This window comes from Dendrobates tinctorius, unplaced genomic scaffold (genome assembly GCF_039654945.1).
Source record: "Dendrobates tinctorius isolate UK_male_01 unplaced genomic scaffold, ASM3965494v1 ptg000030l, whole genome shotgun sequence".
NCBI classification, from domain to species: Eukaryota; Metazoa; Chordata; class Amphibia; order Anura; family Dendrobatidae; genus Dendrobates; species Dendrobates tinctorius.
Genome location: NW_027361698.1, coordinates 6,278,775 through 6,296,739, shown reverse-complemented (window position 1 = coordinate 6,296,739; position 17,965 = coordinate 6,278,775). Strand labels below are relative to the sequence as shown.

The 17,965-nt window shown below is 45.1% G+C and overlaps 1 protein-coding gene across 6 annotated transcripts in view; it reads right to left on the bottom strand.

Annotated features, from left to right (window-relative positions):
- The window catches only part of GSTCD (glutathione S-transferase C-terminal domain containing), a 196,373-nt gene that overhangs the window by 28,527 nt on the left and 149,881 nt on the right, over window positions 1-17,965 (bottom strand). For all 6 annotated transcript variants that reach the window (XM_073571819.1, XM_073571814.1, XM_073571815.1 and 3 more), the window contains one exon: window positions 14,653-14,781. In XM_073571819.1, coding sequence (XP_073427920.1) covers window positions 14,653-14,781 — 129 coding nt within the window. The remainder of the gene's footprint in view (window positions 1-14,652; window positions 14,782-17,965) is intronic.

Here is a 17,965-nt window from a genome sequence, read left to right as displayed (position 1 = left end):
AAAAGTAAACTATGTACCCACACCATAAAGTAATTCCATTAATGAGGTCCACAGCATAATTACTAAGAGAGACATAATGTATAAAATGTATATTTGTCATGCTTATTAATTTGGGGTAACACTGAACAAAGCCTGCCAATAATGCCTACCATGCTCCAGTAGTCCCCTCTGCTTCCTCTAGACTACACACAGATACAGTATTAGTATTGAAGAATAGGACTGACTGGAAGGCTTTCATAGGCACTTAGGTGATCAAGAAGCAGAGAAAATAATATCTTTCTTATGCACACTAATCCCTGCAAGATAACCAAGTTTCATTATTGCCAAGCGTTCCTAATTTACCAGACCAGACCCAAATTCTGAAGACTCTGTTATTATATTGTGTATCTTAAAAAAAACCCAAAACAATACAATATATATACCGTATATTACATTTTGTGGACAGGACCTCCACCTATGGGTGTCCTCTATGGTAGAGAGTTACATATTTTTGAGGGGGAAGAGGATCTTCAGCCTACATTTTTTGTATGAGATGGAAACGCTCCTAATGTACATCTATGATAGATTGTGATGTATCCTGCTATATACATTGGAAAACCTTGTCCATTGTCTCCCATTGTATAGTTAAAAAATTTTTTTTGAAGGATGCTAATAGGAAATGCGGTGCAGGGCTATAATGTGATGCAAATAGGCGGTCATCACAAATTAGACCTTAACCCACTTTTTGAGCCACGGAAACATGAGAGTCTGGTAGTGCCCCTTTTTATGGTCTGCACTGTGTTTTACTTATAACAGCAGCAGTGTGAGCTCTAGAACTGGGGACTGGAAGTTGCAACTCTAGGCCGCTATTTTCGAAACCGTGGATAAACCATTTTGTCACCACCTAATCAGAGAAGCAAGAGACAGGTATTTAGATATTTTGTTTGTGTCTTTAATTCTCATACTTCCTTCCTTCAGGGAGTCATGTGTACAGTATTCTAGTTAACAAAAAATAAAAAACAACAAAAAAACTAAAACTTATCCAACACATCATAACAGAATTAAAGTGACTATCCAGTACTTTTTTCATGAGGCAAAGAACTGACAGGCAGGTAGTTGCAAATATCTGTCTGCTTTGGCTGGTGCCAGCTCAGAGTGATCACAACAGCTCCTCCGGCGATTCTACTGCTTCATGGCAAAAGAGCAGCTCTTGCACATCTGGGCTACTCTGATGACGGGGCGTGACTGCAGATGTCATGCTGATTGAAAGCTAGCTCCCCGAAGTTATGCACTAAAATATATGGAAACACTGAATATATTAAGATTAAAGTACAGAGTTCAGACGCAGCTGATCATGCAATAGTTTTTCTTGTTCTTATTGGAATGTGCACATTGTAGATTTAGACTGAAGGCAGCAATGCCACGAAGTGAAGTGTGTGAAACAAATCAGAATGTGTGTTAACCCTTAGATTCCTCAAAGAACTCCCATTTTACTCTGATGACAGCTTTACACACTCTTTGCATCCTCTTGAACAGTTTCAGCAGGTTGAAATCTAGATAGACTTTCAATGAACAGGTATGCTTTTATCAAGAGTTCATTTGTTTGCAACCATCAGGTGTGTTTTTCAGAAGCAGGTATGAATACCTTTAATTGATATGATGTAACTGGCTCTCAAGAGGATCGCCTCAGGAAAGGAAGACCAAGAATTACCTCTGCTGCAGACGATAAGTTCATCAAAGTTTATTCCAAATCCAAGACACAACACCATCACTTTTGTTGCAAAAGGGCAATGACCCAAAACAGCTCCATGTGAGGGACTGACTTCTGCGTCAGATGACATGGCCTTAACAATCACTGCATCTCAACCCAGCTGAGATGGTTTTGGATGAGTTGGATCGCAGAGTGAAGGCAAAACAGCCAAGAAATGCTCAGCACCTCTGTGAACGCCTTCAAGACTGTTGGAAAGGCATTCCAGGTGACTGCCTGATAGAGCTGCTTAAGAGAAAGCCAAGGGTGTGTAAAGCTGTCATCAGTGTAAAATAGAAGTTCTTATGAGGAATCTACGGTTTAACACATATTCTGGTTTGTTTCACATGTTTACTACTTGTTTCCACATCTGTTCTTTTGTGGTTTTGCTACAATCAGTCTGAACCTACACTGCCACATTGCAAAAGGAACAAGGAAAACCAATGCATGAACAGGTACTGTATGTATAAACTTGTGACCAGTACTGTATATCGTAGTGTATAGTCACATCCCTGTGCTTCCTGGGCCTACTAGGATTAGTAGATAAGTAAAAGGCACACTGAGCTCACAAAAAGCCACATGCACCTTGGATTCTAGCTATGTGAACACCTGTACATACTTTCAATAGAAGCAGCTGTCTGTACAAAACAACTGTAAAAACACAATAAAATGTAAATGTTCTGTATATGTAACTCATCCATGTAATAAAAATATAAATAACTAGACAGCCATGAAAAGTAAAGCTTAAGAAACGCTTAAAATAAGCAAGGTGTCTTCAGATACGGTAGGGAATCTCTGAAGACCAATTCTTTGGATAACAACTGCTTTGTAATGTAGGAGGAGGTGTAATTGTCAAAGGTCATATATGACTTGATGATGATCATGCACTTGCACATTACTAGTATACATGGCACTGTGGGAGAAGAGGTCATGGAAGATTGCTTTCATCTCTGGGTAAAACCACATTATAGGTCAGCATTCCACTATCATCTTTATGAGACTCGCTCATCTGGTACATTGTTTACCCAAGCTCCGACTCAAAAAATGAAAAATTCCACAGTGACATCTTGTTGTAATCCGCTTCAGCTGAACAATAAGAAGAAAATACAGGTTTGTTCTGCTCTACAATGGTTTATATACTCTTCAAACTGTCTGCTAAGACAAAATACAGAAAATACAACTGCTGATCACAAAAGTTGTAGACGCTCACGATACTTTGGGTAAACAGGAGGCTTCATGCAAACATTACATCACTCAGTACTTGAATATAGACACCATGGATGCCACTCTATAAACATAGTGAGATCTGAGAACTCTGCATAAAGAAAAGTTTCTAGCACTGGTCAGTAAAATGATATACAATGGATGAAGTTCAAAATCATGCTGACAAGATCGCTTTAAGTCCTAAAATAGGCAGGTCAGGGTTGGGCACCGTTTTCAGTTTCAAATGATCAGTTCTTGATGTGGAATAACTAGTGAGGTTTTAACTTGTAGGGGGCATAAACTATTAACGATTTAGTGATATCTTTTGTAAATTAGCATAAGGAAAGTAGGAAGAGGTCCGCATAGCAGAACACTAACAAAAGATCCTTTTTTATTTCTGACTTCATAAAACTTGTTGCATAAAACAAACATGGAACAATGACTCCCAGTAACTTTAGTAAATTATGTTACAACTGCAGATGAGAATTATATGTCAATGTCTTAACCCCTTTCTGACATCAGACGTACTATCCCGTCCACGGTACCCAGGCCCGTATGACTGAAGACGGGATAGTACGTCAGCACGATCAGCGACGTCCCAGGGGCGGAGCACAACTGATCGCGGCCGAGTTTCAACTGATTATCACAGCTGACACCCGACACTATACTATGTGTCAGGGTCGGTCACGGACCGCCCCCCAGCACATTATCCCCTGGCACACTGCGATCAAACATGATCGCAGTGTATCGGGGGATTAGGGAAGCATCGGGCAGCTAGGGGGCTCCACGTGTGCTTCCCTGAGACTCCCGGACAGCGCGATGTGCTGCGCTGCTTCAAGGGTCTCCTTCCCTGCAGGATAAAAGATGGCTGCGGGGGCCTTCGGGGAGGCGTCTTTCTCAGTGCCTGCTGAGAGCAGGCTCTGAGAAAGCCTGCAGTGCCTGTCAGATTGCACAGCACTGTGTCAGATCAGCTAAGTGTCAGATCAGCGATCTGACACTGGACAGTGATGTCCCCCCTGGGACAATAAAATAAAAAAAAAAAAAAAGTGTAAAAATAATTTATAAAAATGCCTAAATAAATAAAAAAAATCCCTAATAAATTCATTTTTTGGAAATAAAAAACAAACAAACAATAAAAGTACACATATTTAGGTATCGCCGCGTCCGTAACAACCCGTCCTATAAAATTGTTCCACTAATTAACCCCTTTAGTGAACCACTTAAAAAATAAAAATAAAAAACAAGGCAAAAAACAATGCTTTATCATAACGCCAAACAAAAAATGCAATAACACGCGATCAAAAAGACGTATATAAACATGGTACCGCTGAAAGAGTCATCTTGTCCCGCAAAAAACAAGCTCCTACACAGCATCATCAGCGAAAAAATAGCTCGCAGAATAAAGCGATGCAAAAATAATTATTTTTTATATAAAATTGCTTTCATTGCATAAAAGCGCCAAAACATAAAAAGAGACATAAATGAGGTATCGCTGTAATCGTACTGACCCGAAGAATAAAATCGCTTTATCAATTTTACCACACGTGGAACGGTGTAAACGCACCCCTCAAAAGAAATTCATGAAATGCTGGTTTTTGTTCATTCTGCGTCCCAAAAATCGGAATAAAAAGCGATAAAAAAAGTCACGTTCCCGAAAATGGTACCAATAAAAACGTCAACTTGTCCCGCAAAAATAAGACCTCACATGACTCGCTGGGTCAAAATATGAAAAATTATAGCTCTCAAAATGTGGTGATGCAAAAACTATTTTTACAATAAAAAGTGTCTTTTAGCGTGTGACAAACATAAAAACCCGCTATAAATAGTAAATCAAACCACCCTTTATCAACCCCTTAGTTAGGGAAAAATAATAAAATTAAAAAAAAGTGTTTATTTCCATTTTCCCATTAGGGTTAGGGGTGTGTTGGGGTTAGGGTTGGAGTTAGAATTGGGGGGTTTCCACTGTTTAGGCACATCAGGGCCTCTCCAAACGCAACATGGCATCTGATCTCAATTCCAGCCAATTCTGCGTTGAAAAAGTCAAACGGTGCTCCTTCCCTTCCAAGCTCTGCCATGCGCCCAAACAGTGTTTTACCCCAACATATGGAGTATCAGCCTACTCAGGACAAATTGGACAACAACTTTTGGGGTCCAATTTCTCCTGTTAGAAACTTCTGTGAAGCACTTGGGGGTTCAAAGTGCTCACCACACATCTAGATAAGTTCCTTGGGGGGTCTAGTTTCTAAAATGGAGTCACTTGTGGGGGGTTTCCACAGTTTAGGCACATCAGGGGCTCTGCAAAGGGAACATGACACCCGCAGACCATTCCATCAAAATCTGCATTCCAAAACGTCACTACTTCCCTTCCGAGCCCTGACGTGTGCCCATACAGTAGTTTTCTCCCACATATGGGATATCAGTGTACTCAGGACAAATTGGACAACAACTTTTGGGGTCCAATTTCTCCTGTTACCTTTGGGAAAAAGAAAAAATTGGGGACTAAACGATCATGTTTGTGGAAAAAATATGATTTTTTATTTTCATGCCCGGGTGTTATAAACTTCTGTGAAGCCCTTGGGGGTTCAAAGTTCTCACCACACATCTACATAAGTTCTGTGACATCGGCGGCCGTGCCCGCCGATGCCCCTTCAGCGGCGGTGCCCGCCGCAGCGTTCCCTCACCTGCGCGCTCCTGTCCACGCGCACTTCCGCTCTGCCCTCCGCCCTGCTGCGGGTACCCGCGCCGGTCTTAGGCCGCGCGCGCGTTCCCCCGCTCTCTTCTGCTAGTGGGGGGCGTCGCTGAGGGGCGGGCCTGTAGGACGTACTTCCTGGTTCAGGATATATCAGGCGTCTGCCCTATTGAGAGGGCGCCTGGTGATTGTGTGACTTCCCTGCACTCACCGGCCGCATATCTGCTCTAGAGTACCCTGCCTGTCCTTCTGTCTAGGGCTATTTCCCCCTGTGTGCCTTGTGTCCTGCTCCGCTCCAGTCTGCCTGTCTCTGCCCTGTCCCCTCCGCTCCGACTCTCCTCCTGTGGACTTCTGCCCAGTGCCCTCCGCTATTCCGTCCTGGTACTCTTGTTCTGCCTGCCTGTCCTTCGAGCCGTCCCTCTTGGTACCGGCTGTCGCGGTTCTGCCCCCTGCGGTCACCTTCACCTGGTGAGCTCGGCCCAGGGGCTCCTGATCCACGACCCAGAGGGTCCACTCTCGGACGTATTTGGCCAGAATCGTCGCAGTATCACCAGGCCATGGATCCCGCCGGTGCCGCGACCGCTACACAGAAGGAACTGCTTTTCCTACGAGAAAATCAGACCCGGATAATGTCCTTCATGAAGTCAATGGACACCCGGCTATCCGCCTTGCAGACCTCAGACCCCGGGCACGCCCCCCTCCTGGCCAGCCTCCAGCAGGAGCTCGCGCAGCAGCGCGACGCTCAATCCCACATCTTAGGTTACATGGCATCCGTGGATGATCGATTGCTTGCTCTGCAATCCTCTGCGGCCGCTACAACTTCCCCCCGGGACGTAGTCTCAGCCCCGTCTCCCCGTCTGGGTAAACTCCCCAGGTACAGCGGAGACCCTAAGTTATGCCGGGGTTTTCTGAATCAGTGCAGACTGCACTTTGAGCTGGCCCCCCTCCAGTATCCTACTGACCGCACCAAGGTGGCGTTCATTGTGTCCCATCTCGAGGGTGAGGCTCTGTCCTGGGTGAATCCGTTGTGGGAGAGGGATGACCCCGTAGTGTCTAGCATTCAGAATATCTTGGAAACCTTTCGCAAGGTATTCGATGAACCGGGTCGCTTAGCGTCCACTACGGAGGCCCTTTTTAACCTCCACCAGGGTTCCCTTACTGTGGGGCAGTACGCCATCCGCTTTCGGACTCTGTCTTCAGAGTTGGGATGGAACAATGAGGCTCTTGTGGGAGCCTTTTGGAGAGGTCTCTCCAGTAAGATCAAGGATGAGCTTGCCGGGCGAGACACTCCCACCACCCTGGAGGACCTTATTTCTCTGGCCACTCGTATTGATCTACGCTTTCAGGAGCGCGCTCGAGAGGCGGTCGGGGAGAGAAGGTCCTTTAGGCTGTACCAGGCTCCTGTCCCTCGTTTCCCTGCATCTCCTGTTAGTACCGCTCCTGAGCCCATGCAGATTGATCGTGTCAGACTGTCCGAGCAGCGGCGCAGGGAGAGGATGACCAAGGGACTCTGCCTGTACTGCGGAGGGGCCAACCATTTTGTGCGCTCTTGTCCGGAGAAGCCAGAGAGGCCGGGAAATGCCTCCACCTAGGTCAGGTAAGAGAGGACCCCCTAGGTGATCAAAATTCCTCTCTCCCCCTTACCCTTTCAGCTTTGATAATTGCAGGTCGGGAGCGTGGATCTGGGAGGCGTATGTGGACTCGGGTGCTGCTGGTAATTTCATCCGCCAGGAGGAGGTTGATAAACTCCGGATCCCGGTAAATGTATTGAGGAACCCTCATGCTATTTCCTCCGTCGATGGTAAACCTCTACCCGGACTCATCACCATGGTTACCGTCGAAGTAGATCTTCAAATCGGAGCACTCCACCTCGAGAGAATAGCCTTTTATGTCCTGCCGCAACTAGCCCGTGCTGTTCTTCTTGGGTTACCCTGGCTCAGACGGCACGAGCCGGTGATTGACTGGCGCTCTGGGGAAGTTCTCCGTTGGGGGCACTCCTGCCAGGAGCACTGCCTGCGGGCTCTCATTCGTCCCCGTCAGTGGTCGAAGCCAGCCGACCTTACGGGCCTTCCCGCACCCTATCACGCATATGCCGATGTATTCAGCAAGAGGGAGGCGGACTCTTTACCACCTCATCGCTCCTATGACTGCCCTATCGACCTGATCCCCGGAGCCACCCCTCCCAGAGGGAGAACTTATCCTCTATCCCCAGCAGAGACCACGGCTATGACGGAATACATACAGGAGAATCTGGCCAAGGGGTTCATCCGGAAATCCTCGTCCCCTGCGGGCGCGGGTTTCTTCTTCGTTCGGAAGAAAGATGGGTCCCTGCGACCCTGTATTGATTACCGGGGCCTGAACAACATCACTGTTAAAAACCGGTACCCGCTCCCGCTGATTCCAGAACTCTTCGACCGGCTGAGGGGGGCCAGGATCTTCACGAAGTTGGATCTGCGGGGAGCTTACAACTTAATCCGAATCCGAGCGGGGGACGAGTGGAAGACGGCCTTCAATACCCGGGACGGCCATTATGAATACTTGGTCATGCCGTTCGGTCTCTGCAATGCTCCGGCGGTGTTTCAGGAATTCGTAAACGAGGTATTCCGGGACCTACTCTATTCCTGCGTGGTGGTATATTTGGATGATATCCTCGTTTTCTCGGCCGATCTGTCCTCCCATCGGAGAAGTGTACGCATGGTCCTGCAGCGCCTTCGAGAGAATCATCTTTACGCCAAGATTGAGAAGTGCCTCTTCGAGCAAACAGCGTTACCTTTCTTGGGATATATCATCACGGATTCCGGCCTAAAGATGGATCCGGAGAAGCTGTCCGCGGTACTCCAGTGGCCTCGTCCAGTTGGCATAAAGGCCATCCAGCGTTTCCTCGGCTTCGCTAACTATTACCGACAGTTTGTACCCCACTTTTCTACAGTTACCAAGCCCATCACGGTCCTGACCCGTAAGGGGACGAAGTCTAACGGCTGGTCTTCCGAAGCCGAGGACGCCTTCCTTGCCCTGAAACGCTCTTTTGCCTCTGCTCCGATCCTACACCGCCCAGTGGCCAGTAGGCCCTTCATCCTAGAAGTGGATGCCTCCTCCACTGGAGCTGGGGTGGTCCTTTCCCAACAGGCTCCATCTGGACGTCTAGTCCCCTGCGGGTTCTTCTCCAAATCCTTTTCCCCTGCGGAGTGCAACTACTCCATTGGGGACCGGGAATTGTTGGCCATTAAGATGGCGCTGGAGGAATGGCGATATCTGCTCGAAGGGGCAGTGCATCCCTTTACTATCTTCACAGACCACAAGAACTTGGCCTACCTGCAATCCGCCCAGAGACTCAACTCCAGACAAGCCAGGTGGGCCCTGTATTTTTCCCGTTTTGAGTTTAAGCTCCACTTCCGGCCCGGCAGTAAGAACATCAAGGCTGATGCACTTTCCAGGTCCTTGCAGTCACCTGAAAAGGAGGAGGATCCATCATATATTATCGAGCCGGCTAAAGTTATCTCCGTGGCTCCTGTGAGATTCTCTACTCTTCCGCCAGGCAAGACCTTCGTCCCTTTGAACAAGCGTCTGGAGGTGCTGCGCTGGGGGCATTCCTCCAAGGTTGCTGGGCACGTTGGGATTAAGAAGACCCTTTTGCTTCTCTCCCGGTATTACTGGTGGCCCTCTCTCCACCAAGACGCAAAGGACTTTGTAGCCTCCTGCAGGACCTGTGCTCAGAACAAGGTTCCGAGGACTCTGCCCTCCGGTCTCCTTCACCCGTTGCCTGTGCCAGAGGCCCCTTGGCAGCAAATCGCAATGGATTTCGTGACTGATCTGCCTCGCTCAGCTGGATGTACTACCATCTTAGTCGTCGCAGACCGCTTCTCCAAGATGGCCCACTTCATTCCCTTGTCCGGACTGCCATCTGCTCCGAAGTTGGCCGAGATCTTTATCCACCAGATCTTCAGACTGCATGGTCTTCCTCTACGAATCGTGACCGATCGAGGGGTCCAGTTTACCTCCCGATTCTGGAGGGCTCTCTGTCGGCTCCTGGGCACGTCTCTCGACTTCTCCTCAGCGTACCATCCGCAAACCAATGGCCAAGTGGAACGGATTAATCAAATTTTGACTACCTACTTACGCCACTTTTCTAACGCCCATCAGGATAATTGGGTCTCACTCCTACCGTGGGCAGAATTCGCTCATAATAATCATCCCAGCGAATCAACGGCCAAGACGCCGTTCTTTGTAGTAACTGGGCTAAATCCTGGTGTTCCGCTGCCCTTTTCCGCATCGTCTGGAGTTCCTGCAGCAGATACTCTCGCCAAGGAATTTTCGCAAATCTGGAGGGAGACCAGGGAGGCACTCGAGGTAGCCAGCATTCGAATTAAGAGACACGCAGACAAGAGACGAAGGGATCTACCCCCATACCATCCCGGGGACAAAGTCTGGCTTTCGACCAAACATATCCGCCTAAAAGTCCCTGCTTACAAGTTAAGTCCTCGATACATCGGGCCTTTTGAAGTACTTGGGCGCATTAATGAGGTAGCCTACAAATTGAGGTTGCCGGCATCACTCCGAGTCCCTAACGCCTTCCATGTCTCGCTCCTTAAACCTGTAGTTCTGAATCGGTTCCAACCAACCTCCATGTCCCCTCCTTCGCCAATTTGTTCGGATGATGTCTTTGAAGTAAAGGACATCTTGGCCATGAAAAGGGTCAAGGGTAAGACTCTTTTTCTTATCGACTGGAAGGGTTTTGGTCCAGAGGAGAGGTCCTGGGAGCCCCGAGAGAATGTCGATGCCCCCCTTATCATGAAAAGATTTCTGGCCAACCTCAGAAGGGGAGGACCTAAGGGGGGGGTACTGTGACATCGGCGGCCGTGCCCGCCGATGCCCCTTCAGCGGCGGTGCCCGCCGCAGCGTTCCCTCACCTGCGCGCTCCTGTCCACGCGCACTTCCGCTCTGCCCTCCGCCCTGCTGCGGGTACCCGCGCCGGCCTTAGGCCGCGCGCGCGCGTTCCCCCGCTCTCTTCCGCTAGTGGGGGGCGTCGCTGAGGGGCGGGCCTGTAGGACGTACTTCCTGGTTCAGGATATATCAGGCGTCCGCCCTATTCAGAGGGCGCCTGGTGATTGTGTGACTTCCCTGCACTCACCGGCCGCATATCTGCTCTAGAGTACCCTGCCTGTCCTTCTGTCTAGGGCTATTTCCCCCTGTGTGCCTTGTGTCCTGCTCCGCTCCCGTCTGGCTGTCTCTGCCCTGTCCCCTCCGCTCCGACTCTCCTCCTGTGGACTTCTGCCCAGTGCCCTCCGCTATTCCGTCCTGGTACTCTTGTTCTGCCTGCCTGTCCTTCGAGCCGTCCCTCTTGGTACCGGCTGTCGCGGTTCTGCCCCCTGCGGTCCTGCCCCTAACGATCCCTGTACAGGGGTCGGTCTTCACCTGGTGAGCTCGGCCCAGGGGCTCCTGATCCACGACCCAGAGGGTCCACTCTCGGACGTATTTGGCCAGAATCGTCACAAGTTCCTTGGGGGGGTCTAGTTTCCAAAATGGGATCACTTGTAGGGGGTTTCCACTGTTTAGGCCATCAGGGGCTCTCCAAACGTGACATGGCGTCCGATCTCAATTCCAGACAATTTTGCGTTGGAAAAAGTCAAACGGCGCTCCTCCCTTCTGAGCTCTGCCATGAGCAGAAACAGAGGTTCCTCCCCACATATCAGGTATCAGTGTACTCAGGACAAATTGCACAATAACTTTTGCAGTCCAATTTCTCCTGTTACCCTTGGTAAAATAAAAAAATTGAACCTGAATTAATTTTTTTGTGAAAAGAATTTAAATGTTCACTTTTTTTAAACATTCAAAAAATTTCTGTGAAGTACCTAAAGGGTTAATAAACTTCTTGAATGTGGTTTTGAGCACCTTGAGGGGAGCAGTTTTTAGAATGGTGTCACTTTTGGGTTTTTTCTATCATATAGACCCCTCAAAGTGACTTCAAATGTGATGTGGTCCCTAAAAAAAAATGGTGTTGTAAAAATGAGAAATCATTGGTCAACTTTTAACCCTTATAACTTCCTAAAAAAAAAATTTTGGTTCCAAAATTGTCCTGATGTAAAGTAAACATGTGGGAAATGTTATTTATTAAGTTTTTTTGTGTGCCATATCTCTGTGATTTAAGGGCATAAAAATTTAAAGTTGGAAAATTGCGAAATTTTCAAAATGTTCACCAAATTTCCGCTATTTTTTCACAAATAAACGCAAGTTATATGAACGAGATTTTACCACTAACTTGGAGTACAATATGTCACGAGAAAACAATGTCAGAATCACCGGGATCCATGGAAGTGTTCCAGAGTTACTACCTCATAAAGGGACAGTGGTCAGAATTGTAAAAATTGGCCCGGTCATTAACGTGCAAACCACCCTTGGGGGTAAAGGGGTTAAACAGTTATATAATTAAGAGCAACATATTCAGGTGTTCATATTCATATTAATCCATTTATTCCAAATTGCAATTGAAATCAATGTAATAAATAAGTACTTTACTAGCAACATTATTATATTTAATTGCCACTTTTTTTTTTTAAATAAACCAATAGCTATGTGAATCGTTGCATAAGGAACTACAAGTAAACTGACAATTTATCAATCAACTTCAAATGCTATTTTGCATTATCTTAGTTTTTATCATAGCAAGCTTTTCTCATACTGCAACAAGAAGAATTTATGCACATTATCTGATTCTTCTTACCTTTAATACACTTACTGCAAAAGAAAACATTACTGTGGAGAAACGGGGTCAGTGGGTGCTCTCGTCCGCTGGCCCGGCTGCCTTTAGCAAGACTGCATGGACCAGGGCTCATACCACTGAACATCTGCTCTCTCCCCATGGGCAGAACACTACACAGACAACACAGGGTTAGGATAAAACAGTGTGGCAATACTTTATTGAACCACAACACCCAATAGCAAACAGAACAATCCCAGCAATTACCCCAAGATGGTGCACATTACAGGGTCTCACCCATCCGCTCTTGCAAGGATAATGGTAGATGTTATGTCCGAGCCCCCAGGGTCTCTACTCCACCTGTGATACGCACACAGAGAGGAGGTAACGATATGTGTAGGGAGACAATCAAGAGCAGTCCTGCGTTTTTTTTCAGCTGGGTCCGATGTACCCTCAGCTGAGATCCTGAAGAGTGGCACCAACCAGAAGAAAAAAAAGTCTCTTTTATACCCGAGGCATGTGATCTATTTTTAGATTTACCCAGTGTCCTTCAGTCCACCCTCACAGCCTTTCTCTATCTACTTTTGAAATCAACAAACTGGTTCCAGAATACAATGCACAATTAGCATATCAGCAGACATCAATAGTCAAAGATAAACGCACACTATGGTATATGGTATATCAGCTTGCAAGTCAATTCTTCTTGGTTTGCAAAAACATGGTTGTCTGGGAAATTAAGATACAATCTGGTTTCTTCACAATTACAAATAACAGAAAAATAAAACAATGAAAGCAAAATTAATTAATGCAGGCAATTCTAGAATTATCATTAATGGGGTTGTCTACAATCAGACAATGTTCTGCCGCGACTGCAATTTGTTAAAGAACAACAAACCACGCTGTACTCACCTTCTAAAAGGTCACTGTTGACTCTGCGCCACTGCTCCCGACATCTGGAATTGGCTGTGGTGCTGACGTCAGGTCGAAAGCAAGCAGCCAAGCAGTTTGCTCACTAGCTCTGAAAGTATAGACGGAACGCCCCCTTCCAGAGGCGCCGATTCAACGGATTCGCTGCCGCATTGTCGTTGTGGCTAATGCCACACACACCACTAACAACAGTGGAGATTCGTAGGATGACCAGGGGTAGGCGGGTACAGCGCAATTTCTTGTTTTTTAAGAAACGCCAGCCGGGGCTGAACATTACTTGAAAGGGGATTTTCCCTTTAATGTGAATGATTTTTGACATACATTAAAGCCACCAAAAGAAGATAGTGGTCACTATCGTTGGCTTAGTTGACGGACCTTAAAAAATAGAGGTTTACCTTTACAAAAAAAAATCTATTATTCTAATCCATTTAAATTAAAAAACTAAAAACTATTTTGTAAATGCCAAAAAATCAGAGGTATGGCATCTCCACTTAGTTGGAAGTTGCTGCTCTCGGATAAAGCTTACTATAAAAACTGAATGATACACAGGGGCTAGTACACAGAGTCCAGTATATATTTTCCCAATTTCATACCTAGCAAACAAAGAATAGTGCTAGACACATACAATTCCAAACCAACTAGTAAGTGGTCATCAAGAAGGTGAGTTACCCTGCAGATGGAGCAGACACATTCTCCCCTGGGTGAAGAAGTTTGACCATCATCTTCGACGGCTGAAGCGTAAGCTTTTATTATTCAGTTTTTGTCCCAAGCCATTTTAATTGAGATTAGTTGGTGTGATATTAAAATCAATATGAATGCCATTGAACATAAGAAGAGGTTTTTAAGTCATACCTGTATTTGGACTGTGGCTTCAATCCAGTCCATTTAGGAAAAATATGTCCATGGCCATGTTGCTTCTAGCTATATTTGGACGATGAGTTGGTGTAGAATTTTAACAGTGTTAGTACACATCATGCAATGTGTGTAACGTTTCTCATGCCCCTAAATCAGTAGGAATTTTTGGGAAGAATTTTCAACTTTTTCCAAAATGTTTGGATAGGTAAGCAAGACTCAATGGAGAGATAAAGATCTGCTTAGACATTCTTTTACTTTGGAGAGTAATTTATGGATGTATTCTCCATGTAGAAATGCGAATATGCTGGTTTGTATGATGTGTAGGGAATGTGTAAGGCAGGTTGTTTAGTTTGCAAGTTTAGTTTTATTTTAGGTGTAATCTTATGGAATGTCTTATGGATAAATACAATGTATGGTACGACTTTCCAATTTAACACAGATACAGAAAAGAAATATATTGCATAAAACCACCATAATCAGCCTGTGCAGAAATTAGAACATAAAACTACACATAAAAAACCTAAGACAAGGCACAATTAGACATGACAAATTACTCACCCCTATATTAAACTTCCCAGCAAAGTAATCCAAGTTTGCTTGAACGAACCAGATATTACTTAATCCTAATCCATTACTTCTGTCCCTGGCACGCATCAAAGACTCCTCTTTATTCTCTACCAGAACAATCTGAAGACGGAGAAGCAAAACGTCTTGTTATCGTATTATGTGACTGCTCTGTTTACTGATGAGAATTTGCTTTTATTGTAACAGAAAAAGATGTGTGCAATAAATATAGAACCGCTACAGTGATAACTGACCCCCAAAGTTGGAAGATACAATAGTGATGGTAATTATTTCCATACGTCATGCCCATTCACATAAAATACACATGTGGTGGTGTGATAGGGGGACCGGTTCTTGAAATACAGTACAGACCAAAAGTTTGGACACACCTTCTCATTCAAAGAGTTTTCTTTATTTTCATGACTATGAAAATTGTAGATTCACTCTGAAGGTATCAAAACTATTAATTAACACATGTGGAATTTTATAATTAACAAAAACGTGTGAAACAACTGAAAATATGTCTTATATTCTAGGTTCTTCAAAGTAGCCACCATTTGCTTTGATTACTGCTTTGCACACTCTTGGCACTCTCTTGATGAGTTTCAAGAGGTAGTCATCGGAAATGGTCTTCAACAGTCTTGAAGGCGTTCCCAGAGATGCTTAGCACTTGTTGGCCCTTTTGCCTTCACTCTGCGGTTCAGATAACCCCAAACCATCTTGATTGGGTTCAGGTCTGGTGACTGTGGAGGCCAGGTCATCTGGCATAGCACCCCATCTCTCCTTCTTGGTCAAATTGCCCTTACACAGCCTGGAGGTGTGTTTGGAGTCATTGTCCTGTTGAAAAATAAATGATGGTCCAACTAAACGCAAACCGGATGGAATAGCATGACGCTGCAAGATGCTGTGGTAGCCATGCTGGTTCAGTATGCCTTCAATTTTGAATAAATCCCAAACAGTGTCACCAGCAAAGCACTCCCACACCATCACACCTCCTCCTCCATGCTTCACGGTGGGAACCAGGCATGTAGAGTCCATCCGTTCACCTTTTCTGCGTCGCACAAAGACACGGTGGTTGGAACCAAAGATCTCAAATTTGGACTCATCAGACCAAAGCACAGATTTTCACTGGTCTAATGTCCATTCCTTGTGTTCTTTAGCCCAAACAAGTCTCTTCTGCTGGTTGTCTGTCCTTAGCAGTGGTTTCCTAGCAGCTATTTTACCATGAAGGCCTGCTGCACAAAGTCTCCTCTTAGCAGTTGTTGTAGAGATGTGTCTGCTGCTAGAACTCTGTGTGGCATATTGTTAACCAGTGATTTCTGAGGCTGGTGACTCGGATGAACTTATCCTCCGCAGCAGTGGTGACTGTTGGTCTTCCTTTCCTGGGCTGGTCCTCATGTGAGCCAGTTTCTTTGTAGCGCTTGATGGTTTTTGCCACTGCACTTGGGGACACTTTAAAAGTTTTCCCAATTTTTCGGACTGACTGACCTTCATTTCTTAAAGTAATGATGGCCACTCGTTTTTCTTTACTTAGCTGCTTTTTTCTTGCCATAATACAAATTCTAACAGTCTGTTTAGTAGGACTATCAGCTGTGGATCCACCAGACTTCTGCACAACACAACTGATGGTCCCAACCAAATTTATAAGGCAAGAAATCCCACTTATTAAACCTGACAGGGCACACCTGTGAAGTTAAAACCATTTCTGGTGACTACCTCTTGAAACTCATCAAGAGAATGCCAAGAGTGTGCAAAGCAGTAATCAAAGCAAAAGGTGGCTACTTTGAAGAACCTAGAATAGAAGACATATTTTCAGTTGTTTCACACTTCTTTGTTAATTAAATAATTCTGCATGTGTTAATTCATAGTTTTGATGCCTTCAGAGTGAATCTAAAATGTTCATAGTCATGAAAATAAAGAAAACTCTTTGAATGAGGTGTGTCCAAACTTTTGGTCTGTACTGTATGTGCAAGTTCTAGTAGTGGAACTCATTTATCAGATATTCAAATGTCACCTGTCGTGAGATTCATGCTGCTCAAACCCCTGGATTCTCCCGATCCAGCTCTAAGTGACTGACAGGTCTCTCCAATTTGTGTACATAGTAAGATACCCATTAATCACCTACAATGGTGCAGGGAGAAGCTGTCTGGAGACTGCACCAAAGCAGTCAGGTCTCCACCTATAGTTCCCACCTGACTTGTTCAACACCCGACTTCTTTGAAATGCAGCGTTTCAGAGAAAAGCATGCCTGGTTACAATCAAGCATGTCTGATTCATGCTGCTTATGGAACAGCCAGCATAAATCTAGTGACAGGTTTCCTTTCACGAACATACATGTTATTTTTCTTTATTTTTTCTAAGGAGTACGGCCCTAAAGACTGCCAACTAGCTAGCTAGGGTGTAGCTCAGTTTAATAATTAAAGGGGTAGTACAGTCTAAAAATATTATTATTCACCTACTGAATGGGTGATAAATTTTAGATTAAAGTGGGTACTATTTTCGGGACTCCCACCAGTAATCAGGATATTCTGGCAAGGAACAAGGAATGGAGCAACCAGCTGCACATGTGCCCTGCCACTCCATTCATTGTCTATGGGGATGAAAATGATAGCTGACAATTTTTGTAGACCTGTAATTATTTTTGCTTTAACTAGACAGAGTTTTTCACTGAGACTATAGGAAGATGGAAGATCTGGATCTCCTCCAGTTTACTTTATTTTTAGCAGTTTACCTATTAGCAAGTAACTTTATTTCCCTTTTTTGGCAAATGACTAAAGAAACAAGAAAGTTCTGCATCCTCTGAAATACAGGTGCATCTCACAAAATTAGAATATCATCAAAAAGTTAATTTATTTCAGTTCAATACAAAAAGGTGAAACTAATATATTATATAGAGTCATTATAAACAGACTGATCTATTTCAAGTGTTTATTTCTGTTAATTTTGATGATTATGGCTTACAGACAATAAAAACCCAAAAGTCATTATATCAGTAAATTAGAACACTTTTATAACACCAGCTTGAAAAAATGATTTTAAAATCTGAAATGTTGGCCTACTGAAATATATGTTCAGTAAATGCACTCAATACTTGGTCGGGACTCCTTTTGCATCAATTACTGCCTCAATGTGGGGTGGCATGGAGGCGATCAGCCTGTGTCACTGCTGAGGTGTTATGGAAGCCCAGGTTGCTTTGATAGCAGTCTTCAGCTCATCTGCATTGTTGGCTCTGGTGTCTCTCATCTTCCTCTTGACAATACCCCATAGATGCTCTATGGGGTTAATGTAAGGCGAGTTTGCTGGCCAA